This window comes from Saccopteryx bilineata, chromosome 1 (genome assembly GCF_036850765.1).
Source record: "Saccopteryx bilineata isolate mSacBil1 chromosome 1, mSacBil1_pri_phased_curated, whole genome shotgun sequence".
NCBI lineage: Eukaryota > Metazoa > Chordata > Mammalia > Chiroptera > Emballonuridae > Saccopteryx > Saccopteryx bilineata.
The window spans coordinates 317,164,312-317,183,648 of NC_089490.1; the positions used below are offsets into that span (position 1 = coordinate 317,164,312).

A 19,337-nucleotide genomic window follows, 5' to 3' on the forward strand; every position below is an offset into this window, starting at 1 on the left:
GTGACCCTCTTTGCCACATTTAAAGCAAGCTCCTGGTGGGGTTCCTCTTTGTGGCCCGAATTTGGGGGCCTATATCTTGCCCCTGTTGATCTGCCAGCCTCAGGGCTGCCACAAGAGCCTGGGTTTGGAGAATTACCTTTTGCTGCATGTAAGCCAGGTGAGTAGACTCGGCCTTTTTCTATCGACCATTAAAAACATTAAATGCCATGTATCAGGTCTCAGATAGGGGTTTTGGGGATCTCTTTTGCCTTTTTAAGTTTCTTCTGAATGTCCAGGGCCAATTGGGAAATAAAGTGGGTGGCTAATACAGTGGCCCTGGCATCAGATGCAGGGTCTAGACGGGTATGGAGAACCATAGCATCAGTGAGGCAGTTCAAAAAGAGGGCCAGGTTATCCTCAATTTGTCATAGTTAACTACCTTTTGGGCTGCGCTCTGTGTACCAGCTATGAGACATTCAATCAGTTGGTCTTGTTGCCTCCCACCTGTTTGTCCCGTCTGGTAATCCTAGTTGGGGTCCATGTTGGGGACCACCTGTACCCCAACTGGCATTTGGTTGTTTGTGAGGTGAACCTGATCGGCATGAGTCCATACCGCTGTCCGGATTCAGTCTGGTTCATTGAGGGTAAGGATAGAAGACATGATAACATAGAGATCATGCCAAGTGAGGTCATATGCCTGAGTGAGATATTGGAATTTCTTGGTATAGGCGGTAGGATTAGAAGAGTAGGAGCCTAAATGCTTTTCGATTGCAGATCGATCAGAGAGGGAAAAAGGAACATGAACCCAAACAACTCCTTCCACTCCGGCCACCTCACAGAGAGGGCAGAGAAAGTTGTCTCCCTCTTGTGGCTCAGAGTGAGATCTGGTGTGAGCACTGACAGGAGAGGAGAGAGAGAGACTGGTATCTGCAGGCAAATGAGGAACAGGATCTGGCGAAGGGAGAGGAGGATCCTGATAGGGCGGAAGGGGTCATGCAAGAGGGAAAGAGAATTACTCTGGGGTGTAAATATTGTGAATGAAGAAGGGGTTCTATGGAGAGTAACTTTACAGGGTGATCTTATTATAAACTCTTATCTGGGCAGGTCATGGTGGGTAGTCATGCCCCAGGCACGTAACTTCTTTTTTTTATTTTTTTTATTTTTTTATTTTTATTTATTTTTATTTATTTTTAGAGAGGAGAGAGAGAAACAGAGAGAGAGAAGGGGGGAGGAGCTGGAAGCATCAACTCCCATATGTGCCTTGACCAGGCAAGCCCAGGGTTTTGAACCGGCGATCTCAGCATTTCCAGGTCGATGCTTTATCCACTGCGCCACCACAGGTCAGGCCACGTAACTCCTTTAGTAAAAGATTTATCTCTGCCTTAAGCAAACCATTGTTTCTGTGCATCTGCCCCCCTTCTAACCCCTCCTTCTAAAGCATTACCACCCTCAAGAAAGCAAATAATAATAATTATTTTGTAATAATTGCCTTGCTTTCTCCCACCTTTATGTAATCTGTTACTTTCCCTCCTTAATCTCAAATGCATTAAAAAACACACACACACACAAAAAACTGCAAAACTTATTCTCCAGAGCATTTGAACTCTTGCTCTTAAACATATGTTGTCAGTTTTGGCCCAAACTCATAGAAATTCTCTACAGGTTTGGACATTTCTTACATTGACAATATGATTGAGCTTTTAAATTCTAGTTTAGTTCTTCTTTTAAGCAAATATAAGCCCTTGCCTTGGAATTATGAAGAAAAAATCAGACAAAGCAACCATCAGAGGGTGTTTACAAAAATCATCACCTCAGGCAGGTGCGCAGAATCAAGTCACTTCTCATTTAGAAAAATAAAGATTGGCCCTGGCCGGTTGGCACAGTGGTAGAACGTTGGCCTGGCGTGCAGAAGTCCCGGGTTCGATTCCCGGCCAGGGCACACAGGAGAAGCGCCCATCTGCTTCTTCACCCCTCCCCCTCTCCTTCCTCTCTGTCTCTCTCTTCCCCTCCCGCAACCAAGGCTCCACTGGAGCAAAGCCACCCTGGCCGCTAAGGATGGCCCCATGGCCTCTGCCTCAGGTGCTAGAATGGCTCTCATTGCGGCAGAGCTACGCCCCAAGATGGGCAGAGCATCGCCCCCTGGTGGGCATGCCGGGTGGATCCCAGTCGGGCGCATGTAGGAGTCTGTCTGACTGCCTCCCCATTTCCACCTTTGGAAAAATACAAAAAAAATAAAATAAATAAATAAAATAAAAATAAATAAATAAATAAATAAATAAAGATAATACTAGGCATTATTTGTTGTCGACATTGATAATTTACAACACTCTAAACTGAAGCCAAATTTTTTATCTTAAAGATTCTTTGCTTTATTAGCTATTATCAACAAGATGGGTAATAGCAAATGTTGGAGAGGCTGTGGAGAAAAAGGAACCCTCATTCACTGTTTGTTGGTGGGACTGTAAAGTAGTACAACCATTATGGAGGAAAGTATGGTGGTTCCTCAAAAAGCTGCAAATAGAACTACCTTATGACCCAGCAATCCCTCTACTGGGTATATACCCCAAAACCTCAGAATCATTGATACGTAAAGACACATGTAGCCCCATGTTCATTGCAACACTGTTCACAGTGGCCAAGACATGGAAACAACCAAAAATCCCTTCAATAGAAGACTGGATAAAGAAGATGTGGCACATATACACTATGGAATACTACTCAGCCATAAGAAATGATGACATCAGATCATTTACAGCAAAATGGTGGGATCTTGATAACATTATACGGAGTGAAATAAGTAAATCAGAAAAAAACAAGAACTACATGATTCCATACATTGGTGGAACATAAAAACGAGACTAAGAGACATGGACAAGAGTGTGGTGGTTACCAGGGGTGGGGGGAGGGAGGACATGGGAGGGAGGGAGGGAGAGAGTTAGGGGGAGGGGGAGGGGCACAGAGAACTAGATAGAGGGTGGCGGAGGACAATCTGACTTTGGGCGAGGGGTATGCAACATAATTTAATGATAAAATAACCTAGACATGTTTTCTTTGAATATATGTACCCTGATTTATTAATGTCATCCCATTACCATTAATAAAAATTTATTTAAAAAAAAAAAGATTCTTTGCTTTATAAAATTTTCATAATTTTAACTGAACTCAAAAGTCCCATTGTTTCTATTATTTCTAATCTGGAATCACCCTGTGCTTTACTCAAGGGTTGTTCATGCACATTTTAGGTTCTTTTTGGAAGATGTTTTGAGATTAGAGACTGATGATGACATATGTTTTAAAAAGTCCCATAATGTTTATGTCTGAATCAGCAGTAGAAACACATTCCTAACTTAGTCCACAGTTTTGTTTGCTCATTCTACAGATTTTCAAATTCCCAGTGAGTAGGTAGGGTTGTTTGAACCATTTGTAAAACCCAACTCAGACTCATTGTGTTAAAGTTGTCATTGGAAACCACAAACACTTCACTAATGATAACCAGAGGCCCGACTTTCATCTTAACAATGAACAACCTGAGATAGCACTTGTGTAAGACAAGCAGTCTGCCAACACATTTCCATGTGATGACACATCCCAATCATCACTTTAAAATTACTTCTCCATGAACAATAGCTTCTGACAAGTAGTCTGATTTTCTTTTTAAGGAATCTCTTTCTACTTCAATCTGAGAAATTTTTATTTACACTACTAAGAAAATTATAGAATGAATAACAACATGTTCTCATTAACCTCTTTGTTTTTTTTTACACTGTTTATGTTCTTAAATGAAATAAGAACCTAATAAATAGCAAAAGCATTTGATAATAAGCATTATTTTTAAAGTTAAAAAACAATGATATTTATTTATTTTCATATCTCATTAAAAATATTTCTTTGTAGGTGAGATAATATTGTATGATTAAGAAAATGCTCTCATCGTATTCTTCAAAGATGACTAGTATGGTATCCTATATAGTTGATGCCCAATCAATATTTATTGATTGATTTAATAAGTAAAAGGTCTCTAAAGAAGTCTAATTTAAAGTAGTATTATTTCTGTAAAAAGATGGAAATTTGTAAGTACATTTAGCCTATTTCAGTCTTTTCTTCCACTTTCAAACATTAAACAAAAAATCACCTGTTTTAAATTTTAAGGACTTTCTTTTTTATCTAAGGAGACTTTAAAAGATTATGAACATTTATTAATAAAAACAAATGCTTTCTAATGAACTAATTTTGTATAAGGTTAATACATAAATCAAACTTTGCATAATTTCCATCTAATCAAAAAGTAAATGTGGTATACAGAGAAGGCTTAAAACAAATTATTGTTTAGCATTGCTGATTGAGCCAAAATCTAATCTTGAACTTATTAGAAATAATCTACTGTTAAGTATTTATTTAACTCTACCTTGGATGAAAGCATAATAAATTTCCCTCACTCCCATTTTCAATTTCAAATGCAATCATTTAGGTTTTATAGGTTTTTCTGCTTTTTCTTTTTTTCTGAGGTATTGGCTAATCTATATTAAAGCATTTTGCCCACATGATGGGGTATCTCTTTTTTACTCACCGTAAAGGTATATTCATGCTTCTTCTCTTTGCCTTAATATGTTCCTGACCTGAGCTTCTCTCTGACTCTCAATCAATTGATTTGCATTTTCAATCATTCAATAAATCTGAAGATGATGGACCTTAAGGCTCTATGCATCTACATCTGTGAGGGATCAAAATGGCATTCTGATTTCATGGCATTAAATGTGTGATGTTCTCAAAGAAATAATAAACTGGAGGTCCCTAGAAGACTATTTTCCTGAGAATTTTGACCAAAAGTATGTCTATTATTCAAAATTAAAAATAAACATTGAAAAACTGAAAACTGGCCATTGGTTTACCTAGAGCAGGGATAGTCAACCTTTTATACCTTCCGCCCACTTTTGTATCTCTGTTAGTAGTAAAATTTTCTAACCACCCACCGATTCCATAGTAATGGTGATTTATAAAGTAGGGAAGTAACTTTACTTTATAAATTTTTTTTTTTTTTTGGTATTTTTCTGAAGCTAGAAACGGGGAGAGACAGTTAGACTCCTGCATGCACCTGACCGGGATCCACCCGGCACGCCCACCAGGGGGCGACGCTCTGCCCACCAGGGGGCCATGCTCTGCCCCTCCGGGGCGTCGCTCTGCCACGACCAGAGCCACTTTAGCACCTGGGGCAGAGGCCAAGGAGCCATCCCCAGCGCCCAGGCCATCTTTGCTCCAATGGAGCCTCTGCTGCAGGAGGGGAAAAGAGAGACAGAGAGGAAGGAGAGGGGGAGGGGTAGAGAAGCAGATGGGCGCTTCTCCTGTGTGCCCTGGCCGGGAATCGAACCCGGGACTTCTGCACGCCAGGCTGACGCTCTACCACTGAGCCAACCAGCCAGGCTACTTTATAAAATTTATAAAGCAGAGTTACAGCAAGTTAAAGCATATATATAATAATAATTACTTACCAAGTACTTTATGTTGAATTTTCGCTGTTTGGCAGAATAAATCTTTATAAAACAACTTACTATAGTTAAATCTATCTTTTTATTTATACTTTGGTTGCTCTGCTACCACCCACCATGAAGGCTGGAATGCCCACTAATGGGTGGTAGGGACCAGGTTGACTACCACTGACCTACAGCCTTAATTTTCCTGGGTACTCCAATAGGTGTGGGAACAAGCAGCTCAGTTTTAAAGAAAATACCTGAGAAAGGATGGAGTGGATGCCATATTGAATGGTGGTTAAGAACATGAATTCTTGAAACTACTGGCCTGGATTCATATGCTTATAGTACCATTCATTTATTAACCTTATGACCTGAAACAAATGTTTAATATATTCTATGTCTCATATTTTTCAGATATAAAGCAAAAACAGGCTTTTCAATAGTACCTACTTCATAAGGCTGTTGTAAAGACTAAATAAGATAATACCTTTTAAGCCTACTAAGTAGTAATCCCTCAATATGCATTAGCCATTATATTGTATTCCAATACATTTTATTCCAGTATGTCCTACCTCTGCCTGGACCTGTGAGGAACTAAGGCAGGAGGTAACACTGTGCTTTTAAATTTCAACCATAGCACTCGGATCTATGGAGGTGCTCTAATACCTCCAAATCTCCAAGCTTGGTTCTGGTCTGAGACATAATGTTTCCATTGTAGTTGCTCTAGAGAAAATAAAATTGAGAAGTCACCAGATTGTAAACATTATGGAAGTAAGACCATGATTTCTTTTTAAAGAAGTAAGTGCACTATCTTGATATTCTTATCTGAAAAATTAAAAGTAGCTGCTCTCCAGCAGAGCGGAAAATTTTTATGCCAAAACGAAGTGAAGAATTTACTCCTCTTAGTTTCTTCCCACAGTGTCCATAAAAATGCTGAGGTTGTTTATTTTGCCAGATGGTTTTTCAGACCCTGCTGAAACGAGAGATGCCCTCATTTTATATTTCCCTCAAATTCTACCACAAACCACACTTCTAGGGAGAGAGAAAAAAGTCGCCATGTCAGCATGTTTACCTTCAACTGACTAGGAAGTTGAAACTTGCCCGTAGATGATGACTCACCATTGTAGCCCTATAAAAGAAAAGGTCCTGGGCTGTGGGAAGGCAGCTGCCTCCAGGCACAACATTCAAGATGCACTCAGGTGTCCTGGCTGCCTTCCTTGCCTTGAGCTGGACTCACTGTTGGTCCCTGCCCCTGCCCAGTGATGAAAATGATGAAGATTTGTCTGAGGAAGACTTCCAGTTTGCAGAGGTAGACTATCTTGCCAATCACAATGGTGTGATGTATATTATAAATGCCCTTCTCTTTAAAAGCAGGTCATTTGCTCTTTTTTCTAGTACTACCTCAGGTCATACTACCATCCCCTGAATCCTGCTGGCATCCTGAAGAAGAATGCAGCAAGCTCTATGGTGGACAGGCTCCGAGAAATGCAGTCTTTTTTCGGCTTAGAGGTGACTGGTAAACTTGATGATAGCACCTTAGACATCATGAAAAAACCAAGATGTGGGGTTCCTGATGTGGGCGAATACAATGTTTTCCCTAGAACTCTCAAATGGTCCAAGATGAATTTAACCTACAGGTAAAAGTATAGGCTATTTTTCTTTAATTATTAGTTTTTTTAGTAGTATTAAATGTCTGATTTTCATCATAAGCTACAGATGACAAAATATGCATGGTCTCATTATTTTTTAGATAGGCCTTAAATATTTAACTGAGAGTTAAATAAACCCAGGAATAACTTTAATACTGTTGATGAAAATGTCTCATAACATCAATTATTGTTATAGTAACCAACATTTTTTTCACTGGAAATCCAAAAGTATTCTTTAGATATGAGTCAAAACAGGAAAAATCTAGGTTTAATAAAATTTAAAAATGTATAACATCAGGCATATTTATTATAACAATGATAAAAAGAGAGAGTTCTATTCTTTCTAGGAACTTTTCAGAACTATTTAATTTGTTTAGGTTATAGTAATACAATTCTAAACTTTTAGTGTGCAATGTAAGTTTTATTAAACATCAGAATGCTATAAATTAAAAATGCCAAATGGTCAGATATTTGGTGATAATTAACATGTCTGACTGAATTTTTCATTATTTTAATCTTTGCATTAAATCATAATTATTAAAAGTTCTTTAAAACAATGTACCACCAGTATAACTTTTGGAGAAGCCATTGCATTTGGAGTTGAAAAGCTGTATTCCAAGAAAATATATTCTAAAATAGCTTTTACTCTCTAAAAATCTAATTAAAACTTTCTCTGTTGAATAGAATTGTGAATTATACCCCTGATATGACTCATTCTGAAGTTGAAAAGGCATTCAAAAAAGCCTTCAAAGTTTGGTCTGATGTGACACCTCTGAATTTTACCAGACTTCACAATGGTACTGCTGATATCATGATCTCTTTTGGAACTAAAGGTAATGATTCAGAATTGTTTTTGCAATATTTGTATATTCTACTCCTTAATTAGTTCTATTTTTAAGATTTTTTTATTGAAATCATTTATTACTTTTTACAGAATTCAACAAAAAATTCGCCAAGATCCCGTGCTAAGCACTATTGGGTATAATTAGATTCTTAACTCTTGCTTTTGTGCAGAGCATGGAGACTTCTATCCGTTTGATGGACCCTCTGGTCTGCTGGCTCATGCTTTTCCTCCTGGGCCCAATTATGGAGGAGATGCCCATTTTGACGATGATGAAACTTGGACAAGTAGTTCCAAAGGTAATATTTCTTATAAAGATTTCATTAATGATTACTAGATGAGACTAGACAGCCATTGATAGGAAGTTAAAAGGCATATGCATTATATGTAAAAGTACATGAATTATACTTGGTATTTGATTACATATATTTTTAAAAAGTATAAAAGTTTATCTTAAAAAAGTTTATCTTATTATTCTCCACAAGTAACACTTCTACAAACCAGTGTGAAACATTAAAAATGAGTAAAATCTACCTTGTTAGTGGCTGGAGGGAAGTAGGACCTTTTAAAATGTCTTTCTGTCAACCAAAGTATTGTCACTGTGGGTTACCTTTTGGCTTGTTAAGTAGAGTTTATTACAAATATATATCTAAAAACTACTAGTTAGATATGTAGATCATAGATGAGTTGGATGTGAGTTGAAATAGTTTTATCCCCTTAGTAGAGATATTAATGGAACAAGTCCAGTCAAATTTTTGTTTCTTGGTGTTATATCAGTTACCTGTTTCAGAATTGTCAATATCACTGATTTTATAAATACCACTCTTAACAAAACCAAGATAGTGTCTTCTCCAAATAGCATGAATCAGACCAGATGAAAGTTATATTTACAAGAGAAAACTGAAATTGAGGGTTGAATAAATTCAGTCAGTAGTTGAATCTTCAAAGGCTCAAAAGAGTTGGAAATGTTAATTTCCATAACAAACAAACAAACAACCTGACCTGTAGTGGCACAGGGGATAAAGTGTTGACCTGGAATGCTGAGGTCACCGGTTCAAAACCTTGGCTTGCCTGGTCAAGGCACATATGGGAGTTGATGCTTCCTGCTCCTCCCTCCTTCTCTCTCTCTTTCTATCTATATAAAAGTGAATAAATAAAATCTAAATATAAAGAAAACAAAACAAACAAACAAACTGTTTCAACTAGGACTTAACTTTGGAGCAGTACTGACCCCTAGTTATGACAATTATGACAATTAGAGGTAGTCTTCCTAGATAGTTAATTTTTATTATTCATTTAAATTAAAAAGATTATTTTTTTAAAGAGTATAACTGGGCTTTGAATGATCAATGTCATAACTCCCATGCCTCTACTCTGTCTTTTGAAGGAAAAATGAGAATTTACATATTTATATTCTGTTTCACAGGCAAGAATGGTTTTAGGAAGAAAGAGTAACATTTAGTATTTTTAAGACTGTCACAATAAATCTCAGTTTTAGGTTGTTGCACAAATTTTGGGTTTGAATATTTACTTGAAATAAATGAAAATATCCACAAATAAATCAAGATTAATTTTTCAGCTAAAGGCCAGAATAGCATCCATTACTAGTCATTTCAATGACAGATTACTTGTCACTCAGATGATGTGAACTCTGATTACTTTTATGATCTGCACAATTTACTGAGTTAATTACACATTTTCTTTATGCATAAGCTATGATAACAAAGAGTATTTAAGGTCAAATTGAAACCACTGGCTCCAGTTTTCATGCGTTATTTTTCTTTTAATCTTTTTTATCTTTTCCCAATTTAAAATACAGTGTCAAGAGGCTCAAAAACTGGTGGAAAGAATGACTAGAGGACATAATGTAAATACAGAATCATAGTAGTTTTTTTAAAGTAAAGGGAAGTTGACCAACTATTCTCAAAATTTCTGTTTCTTTGAAATCTAGGGTCAAGAGATATTCTCAAAGGGATCATTTGGTTGGAATTTGTTCCCAAGTAGATTCTCAGAGACTCTATTTAGTGCATTCTCCAAACCTGGTTATCATCCTTTTGAATGCTGCTTCCTATTTAGATGATGTTCTAGGCAGCAAAAGTAGATTTAGGCATGTTCATGTGGAAAAGACTTAGTAAATAATAATACTCTTGTTTTGTGTACTCACAACTGTAAACATATTTATGCCTCCACCCTATATAAACACCCATGTGATTTCCCATGACTCCTCATTTACGGTCATCACTGTTCACTTCCCTCATCTCACCTGAGAGAACAGAGAACAAGTCAGGATTGCGAGTAAAGTCTTACTTATTATTTGGGAGCAATATAATTAAATAGGTAACTGTAATAAGAGCACTAAATTGTTTATAAAGAATAAAGCAGTTTTTGAATCTCCCTTCAAGCAACTGAATGCTAATATTTAAAAATGAGCAAAATAGCAAAGAAAGGGGAATGATGGCATGTAAAATAGATGAGGAAAATAACATTAACCTTCCTTCCAGTGGTCATTGGAGGACCTTGCTTTCTCCTTGTTTCTTTATTTTCTTACAGGCTACAACTTGTTTCTTGTTGCTGCCCACGAGTTTGGCCACTCCTTAGGTCTTGAGCACTCCAAGGACCCAGGAGCACTCATGTTTCCCATCTACACCTACACGGGCAAAAGCCACTTTGTGCTTCCTGATGATGATGTGCAAGGGATCCAGTTTCTCTATGGTAACTCCTACTTAATTGGCTTAACAGCAAATAAGACTTACACATTTATTTTCTTAATCATTAGTGTTACCATTACCACTTTTGCTGTTGTGGTTTTGTTCTTAAAACCTGGGAAAATAGGCCCATTTATTCTTTCTAAATCTAACTGCATGCTCAAGTAGAAAATATTCCATTATCCAAAATTTTTATAGATTATAACTCTTTGTATTTGTACTTTATACATTGCAAAGTACATTTGACACCCTCAAAACACCTCTGACATAAGAAAATAATTTAGCCTCCAATTAACCAATGAAGATACTAAGTTCTGTAGAGTTCAAATAGTATGTCTACAGCTGGGGGCAAATGAGCAAATGTGAGATCTTAACTAGCTATTATTAATTCTGGGCATTCTTTCAACCACTTTAGTTTGCCACAGTAGAAACCATTTAAGTGGCCTGTAGTAGTTTTAGTCAACATTTGCATTGACCATTGTAAGAATTTCTCCTTTTTTTTCCCCTTCCAAATTTTCAAAATATTTACAAAGTAATTAAACCAAAACCAAAACAAGCAAAATTACCTGCCAAAAATAGAGTTAAAGCCACAGTGCACAGCCATCAGGGTAAACACTTCTAGAATACGGCTCAGAAAACTTGCTTCTGCTGCCCAACCCACTATTTCCCTTCTGGATTTAAATCTACTATAGCAGCTAGTGTAAGCATGAGCAAGTATTTTGCAATTATTATTTTTACAATATTGTGACTAAGGGACCTAATGATAGAACTCATATGAACTAGGTAGAGAAAATGCAGTTTAGAATGTTATTGTGTGCACCCCTTTTGCACTCTTGTGAGCTGAAGAAGTCATAAACCTGTGGCGAATCTTATTAGTGTTGCTGAAGACTGGGCTTTTCACTGAGATACAGCTGCACTGTGGTAAACTGGCTAAGCAACTCTAGCTGAGGTTGATAGCTGCTGAAAAACTGGGCACGAGAAAGAACCAAGATAAGGGCTCGCACAGGGACGATGGGCTACCAGAAATGGCTTTAAGAAGAATGTGTTTCTCAAGAGCAGCCTGTCCATCGGTTGTGCAAACTTTCCTCAAAGTCCCCTCCCCACATTTCTATCATCATCCTCAAGAAACCTAAATTTGTACTTTAGATGAATTTCAAGGGATCTTGAAGGATGAAAGCAGACCTTGGTAACCCTGCAGGATGAAAGTAGGATTACATGGTATTTGGTAGGAGCAGCAGGATTTACTGCCCTCCCTGGAGGGAACCCTCTCCCGCTCTCCACTAGCAGGATCAGCTCAGCAGTAAGGTCATCCTCAGTAACTTCTTTCATTCATTTTATGATTACAGGTCCAGGAGATGAAGACCCCAATCCTAAACACCCCAAAACACCAGACAAATGTGATCCCTCCTTATCCCTTGATGCCATTACCAGTCTCCGAGGAGAAACTATAATCTTTAAAGACAGGTATTCTTGACATTATTTTATAAAATCTGCATGTAACAAACATTTGTGAAGCTGTCTGCAAATTGCTGAAACATCCAGTCAAACTTCTGATGGTGAGGTTAACAGTGAAAATAACAGAGCCTTATGCAGTTTACTACTTCAGATAAAATAAATTAAACATTTTATTTTCCAATGAATGGACTTGGCATTGTGTCAGCTTCTTATATCTTTGGTATAGTTTTTTTATAAAGATAATTAAATAAATATATAAATCCAATTTATTTAAAAACACAAAAATTGAAATTAATTACCATATTAGTAAACAGTTACTCATAATGTCCACATGAATTCCTTTTGGTATGAAAATTTTTTTATGGGTACACATGTTGAAATATGAGACAGGGAGTGCTTTATAACCTCAATTTGTTGGTAATAAAAAATATTAAATTTTAATTTTGATATGCTTATAAATATACTTAATTGTTTGTTTACTCATTGATCAATTAATTGTTGCCTCATCTATGATCCATTAGCATTTCTACCTTCTCTATCATAGCTCTAGTGACACTACACTATACTGTAGGTGTTTCCTCATTCAGGGTTCCCCAGGCCATGAGATCTTGGTGGACATAGTTTATGTGACTAATGTTTTCTTTCCAGAGCCCTACACGGTGCCTGGTATATTTTGTTTCCGTTTTCGATACATGCAAAATTGAGCAAAGCATGATCTCGACACACAAAGGACTTTCAGCCTTCACAAAGGCTCTATAAGACTTAATTTTAATACTTTAGGCTTGAATTAGGATAGCAACAGCTTGGTAAACTGGCACATAATGGGAAGTGGAAAACTTTTCCCCTTCACAGGTGATAGAGAATGCTTGTGTCTAAATTATCTGCATTGATGTAGATACAAGTGGCTAGCAGGATAGAAATATTGTTCTTACAAAGTACCAGGGATGACTGTATTATTATTTTTGTGTTAGATTCTTCTGGCGCCTGCATCCTCAGCAGGTTGACGTAGATCTGTTTTTAACAAAATCATTTTGGCCGGAACTTCCCAACCGTATTGATGCTGCTTATGAACATCCTTCCCATGACCTTATCTTCATCTTTAGAGGTAAGCCTTCCACTGGCGAGGTCTTTCACATGTCCAAGGTAGGCCGTGATGAACTTGATACGCCACAGACTTCATAAAATGATCATTCCTGAAAATATAGCTAAATTAAGAACCTAGTGGAACAAAAAGGAAAACAGAAAGCACCTAAAGTATCCTCAGATTTCACAAGTAAAAAGTCTATATTATTATGATAAGTATATAAGGATATGTATTATATATAATAAATACATATGATAAATACCTACTCTTTCTTTCACAGCAATCATATCAGTTCTTTCCTGTTTCTTTTAAAAAGTATTTACTGAACAAGCATTAAAACAATGTAAATTTTGAAAAAAATTTTAAATTTATCCATAATTCCCCTACTAAAAAGTCTATTTACTATATTTCATTTTCTCATCTTCTTTTCTAGTTCTTCACTATATATAATACATATTTTTAAATATTTATATTCATAGTATATGTACATTTTAATACTCTACTTGTTCCCTTGACAAAAATATCATAAAAAGTTTTCTAAATTGTCATTCCACCTTCATGATAATAATTAAAATGATTACATAGCATTCTACTAACATTGTTTCTGTTGTTTGACTATTATAATTAATGCTGTAATGAAGTTATTTTTTAGAGGCTGAAATAACTTTTTATTTTATATAAAATTTGAGTTTTAGTCCAATTTACTGTTTCTACTGTGTTTCTTATTCATGTAGAAATCTTAATGTATTTTTCATCCAACTTTAAACTTAATATTCAGAGGTAATAAATTGCCAAGTTAATTATGATATTTGCTTGGTTATACTAATAATTAGGAAATTAGGGATCTTAAATATTATTTTTGTTTGAAGAATGTTCATGTTTCTATATTTAATAAACATGGTGACCACCAAAACTGACTAATTTATTTCTAAATAATTAGTTATTGACAACAAATACTAATTTATTTTTAAATGTATAAGATGAGTTTTTATTTGTTAAAGTTAATGTCTATATATGTGAATCCTGATAGATTCTCTTGAATAATGAGACCATTCTTTTACTTATTCTAGGCAGAAAATTTTGGGCTGTTAATGGTTATGACATTCTGGAAGGTTATCCAAAAAAAATATCTGAACTAGGATTTCCAAAAGAGGTTAAAAAGATAAGTGCAGCTGTTCACTTTGAGGATAGAGGAAAAACTCTCTTCTTCTCAGGAAACCAGGTCTGGAGGTATGGCGGCCATATTTACTGATCCATTATCTTGTGTCATAGCTGCAAAGGGGGTCTTGCACATCTCTCACTACTTTACATTGTTATCTCATGCGCATTTATAGAAATGTTAAGCCATTCATATTAATTTCTGTCCTGTGTCAGCTCCTGCAGGCAGCTTCTCAGAGATTTTAAAGTTTCAAGTCCTCTTGAAAATGCATATATATGTATTCGTATAATTCTCGCCTCATCTGAACCACATATTTTTTTCTTTTTTAGCCATTTGTTGTAGCTCAACTGTGCTAAAACCATCTCTCACTATGTGGGAGATCAATAGAAAATTGTTCAATGCATTAACATATATTGATTTTTCTCTAAGAATACTTTTCTAATAACATACTTTATAACAGATATGCAATTTGTAAAATGGGAATGAATTTGTAACTATCTTTACAAAGAGAGCTTTTAGACAAGTCAAAAAATACTCACCAGACATCCACTGTACACTCAGTATTATAATTCCTTATTTTAAAAATCTACTAGATGTTTTAAATGAATGTAAAATTTTAGAACTTGTTAAATTTGAAAGATGCCATTATATCATTTCTAAGGTAAATTCTAAGAAATAAAACCTACTTAAGGATTTTTTTCTTATTAAATAGCTATGATGATACCAACCACATGATGGATAAAGGCTACCCCAGACTAATAGAAGAGGACTTCCCAGGAATTGGTGATAATGTAGATGCTGTCTATGAGAAAAATGGTAACTAATTTCATTGCACAGACTGTAATAGGGGGTTTCTATAGTCCTTCAAATCATTTTCCTTGTAAAGGATTTTTATGTAAGATTTAGATATGCTAAGAAATGTATGGTAGTTAAGGAATTAGTCATTCCTTTGTGACTATGTCCACTGACAGCAAACAAACAATAATATGCTTAGAATAAATAAAGATTTTACTTAATGATTGCTAATCCTATGAATAAAAGACTCCAAACCTTAAACACTATCTTAAACCAATGTTAAAGATGCCAAGATGCAAGGAGTACTGCTATAATTTAATTTAGGGGTGGAGTGGAGAGTAATTTACATATGAAGACCAATAGCTATCATAACTATATAATGAGTTTTATTTGAATTATAAAAAGGACTGTTATTCTTAATTTACAGCAAATAACTAATATCAATACCTCAGTCATCAAAACAAGAACTCATGACAAGACAGCAGCTAATTTGAGGTGATAATTTAGGAGAGCTGAGAACTTTTGGACCTATTCCTCCTTAAACTATAAGCAATATACTAAAGCATTAGTAGGGTTTATAAAGCTAAATAAGATAAATGTTGGTATGTTAAAAAAAAAGGTGGCTCTAACAGAATAGATTATTAAGGGTAGCTTGAGTAAAACCTTATTGTTTTCAAACTGAATTTTTTTTTTTTGGTCTTTTTCTTATAGGTTATATCTATTTCTTCAATGGACCCATACAGTTTGAGTACAACATCTGGACTAACCGTGTTGTTCGTGTCATGCCAGCAAATTCTCTATTGTGGTGTTAAGTGTCTTCTAAATATTGTTATTTAAATCCTGAAGAACATTTGGAATAATACTTCCAAAATATGGGAGGGGGGGGCAAAGACAGGGAAAAATATCAGGGGAAAGCTTTGTTCTGCGAGCAAGCTTCAGTAAATTATGTTTGAATATGTAATATCTGTATAACTATGTGTGGCTGGAACCACTTTGAATTTTAAAATAATGGAATTCAGTATCTCTAAGGATCACCTAACTCTTATGTGTTATATAGAAGCAATAATTGACAATATTCCCACATCAAACATGGAACATATGGACTGTCAAAGAGAGTTAACATAATTTTTAATATAGTTATAAGGCAAGTTTTCAAAAGCATAAAAGTAAATCACATTTATATAATTAATAAATCATTTTTGTCGAAAAATATATAATTGTATACAAATAGAATTGAGGGATCATATGGTAGCCATAGAAAAACAAAGATGAATCAAAGGTAAATGTCTGTCTGTAATAAATATATTGTAAACAACTTTACAAAGAAAAAATATGGGTTTTGCATCAAAAATATTTGGATATGCATGTACCTTTTCATCCAGACACTTGAGTGACATATCAAAGTCACCAAAGATAGGAGACAAAAACAAATGGTGAGGACCATATGTGGCCTTTGGATTCTGTTTAAGTTTTACTTTTGACAATGACACAATGCTACTCTCAATGAAGACAGGTATTTCTTTGCATCTTTACAAAAGATAAAAAGAGACGATTTTTCTGTATTCAAATATTTAAGGTCTTTCAAAAATACCAAAGTAAAGTATTAAAATTGTTATCAAAATGACCTAAGACCACAGCATTTTCTCTAATTATTCTCATAATTATCTAATTAAGACTAAAAGTAACATTTTTACTCTATTTTCAGTGAGATAATTGTTTTAATTTTCTGGTTTACCTTGGATATGTAGCCTATTTTATTTATAGATATAGACTGAAATATATCTTATATATTGGAAGGATGTATGTTAAAACAGAAACATCCAAAATAAAGAAAACAGTTTATATAGATTGTGGTCCTCTAAGAATATGCAGAAGAAGATATCTCTCCTTTAAAAAAAAAAAATCTCTCAGTACTTTTTACAGAGCCTGGCACTTGGCATTTATTGAACATATGAATGGCCATCAAGGGAAGAACCATTGTACTGAGAGATCTTGTTTATAAAAACACAGGCAAAGAAAAGAAAGTGCTATATTTGCGAAATGTACTAGGAAGTGTTTATATTGTTTATAATAAAAAAGATATTTTCAACAGGTGGCGTTATATGGTCTATGATCTCTTTTGGTGCATTTTTAAACTTCCCTCATAAAAATACGTCCCTTGAAATCATTCCTTTTTCTTGCCAATGTTTGTTGGTGAATGTAAATCACTCACAGTTTTAGTTTTATTTTGTTTTGTTTGTTTTTTGTAAGAAACTAAATTCAGAATTTAGAATTAATTGTACCAAGCCATGTTAACTAAAATTCCGATAGAGTTTGGTTAGCCTGGTGTTGCTAAGCCCCTTCTTTCGGAGCCAACTTCCATAGAGAGTATGATTGAGCTACGAAGTGGAAAGAGAATGGATCTGGGGTTCTAATGCTTCCTCTGCCATGAAATTTACGTGTGACTTTGGATAGGTCATTTGTTCTCTTTGGGTTTTACTTTCCTGATGTTTAAAATGAGAGGACTAGCAGCTTTGGTGAAGTTAGGGAAACATGTGGGAGCAGGAAACTCTAACAAGGAAGGCACACACTATCTAGGAGCATCAGGGTTCACTGAGCTTTCATCATTAGATCCCTTCTGTTTTCCTAAACATAGCCCATCCCCAAACATTTAGGTAAGTGTCTGTTAAATGTAGACACCTAAGATGTTGAGATGATTCAGAAAAACTTGGTCTCTACCCCTGAAGGGTTTATATTTTACTATGGAGATAAAGCAATTACAATTCATTAAATTAAGTACTTGTTCAGGGGAGCAGTGAGCACTTGCTGTGGGTACAGACAAGATTATTGATTTCTTTCTCCCAACATAGCCCCCAAAGTTGATTTACACACTTTTCGTCTTCCTTGACAATTTAGTTTGATTTTTTATTTCTAAAGTTTGCTATTGAAATACAACATACTCTGTCCATCCATCCATCCATCCAATAAGTATGAAGTGAGCACCTAACTAAAGTGGGTGCTGGGGATACAGTGGAGAGCAAAGCCTCACTACTTTTGTGGCACTCACAGTGTAATTGAGGAAACAGATATTTATCAAATAGTTACAAATGACAACTGTGATAAAGAAAAGGAACATGGTGCTCTGAGAGCATCCAATAAGAGATTTTATCTACTGTGTATACATGGGGAGGGACACTTAGGGTGGTTCAGGAATGGTTACACAATGGAAGGGCTACCCAGGCTAACATAAAAAAATGTGTAGCAATGGAATAGTGAAAGGAATCAGGGAAAGGGCTGCAGGTTCCTCCCTCCAGACTGGAATGGATATGTTAAAGCTAAGTAAAGTTACAGTTGTGTTTTATGATGATTTTGGGAGAATATGGATGGGTAATCTGCAGCAAAAAAACCCCTAAAACCAACAATGTTCCTTCTAGCTTTCAAAATGCCAAATATAAATTGATGAATAAAGAAATAGACAGCTTTAGGCCCTGGCAGGTTGGCTCAGCGGTAGAGCGTCGGCCTGGAATGTGGGGGACCCGGGTTCGATTCCCGGCCAGGGCACATAGGAGAGGCGCCCATTTGCTTCTCCACCCCCCCTCCTTCCTCTCTGTCTCTCTCTTCCCCTCCCACAGCCGAGGCTCCATTGGAGCAGGAATGGCCCGGGCGCTGGGGATGGCTCCTTGGCCTCTGCCCAGGCGCTAGAGTGGCTCTGGTCGCAGCAGAGCGACGCACCGGAGGGGCAGGGCATCGCCCCCTGGTGGGCAGAGCATCGCCCCTGGTGGGCGTGCCGGGTGGATCCTGGTTGGGCGCATTCGGGAGTCTGTCTGACTGTCTCTCCCCGTTTCCAGCTTCAGAAAAAGAAAAAAAAAAAAATAGCCGAACAGATGGTGGCACAGTGGATAGAGCATCGGACTGGGGTGTGGAGGACCCAGATTGGAAACCTCGAGGTTGCCGGCTTGAACTCAGGCTCATCTAGTTTTTTTTTTGTTTGTTTGTTTGGTTTTTATTTATTTATTTTTTTTTTTACAGAGACAGAGAGTGAGTCAGAGAGAGGGATAGACAGGGACAAACAGACAGGAATGGAGAGAGATGAGAAGCATCAATCATTAGTTTTTCATTGCGCGTTGCAACACCTTAGTTGTTCATTGATTGCTTTCTCAGATGTGCCTTGACCGCGGGCCTTCAGCAACCCCTTGCTGGAGCCAGCGACCTTGGGTCCAAGC

At 36.3% G+C, this 19,337-nt stretch overlaps 1 protein-coding gene across 1 annotated transcript; it reads left to right on the forward strand.

Moving 5' to 3' along the window:
- Positions 1–6,623: 6,623 nt before the first annotated feature.
- Positions 6,624–17,193, forward strand: MMP13 (matrix metallopeptidase 13). The gene is made up of 10 exons (XM_066253664.1): positions 6,624–6,756; positions 6,843–7,084; positions 7,781–7,929; positions 8,111–8,236; positions 10,488–10,649; positions 11,989–12,106; positions 13,069–13,202; positions 14,252–14,411; positions 15,053–15,156; positions 15,847–17,193. Exons 1-10 carry the CDS (start codon positions 6,637–6,639, stop codon positions 15,945–15,947), a joined length of 1,416 nt encoding a protein of 471 aa, XP_066109761.1. The 5' UTR covers positions 6,624–6,636; the 3' UTR covers positions 15,948–17,193.
- The last annotated feature ends 2,144 nt before the right edge of the window (positions 17,194–19,337 follow it).

Bases quoted from the DNA above. Each gene is read 5' to 3' on its own strand.
- MMP13 (XM_066253664.1), top strand. From the start codon at position 6,637: ATGCACTCAGGTGTCCTGGCTGCCTTCCTTGCCTTGAGCTGGACTCAC. The intron at 14,412-15,052 runs GTATGGCGGCCA...CTTATTAAATAG, and splicing joins TCAGGAAACCAGGTCTGGAG to CTATGATGATACCAACCACA. The intron at 15,157-15,846 runs GTAACTAATTTC...TTTTTCTTATAG, and splicing joins TGCTGTCTATGAGAAAAATG to GTTATATCTATTTCTTCAAT.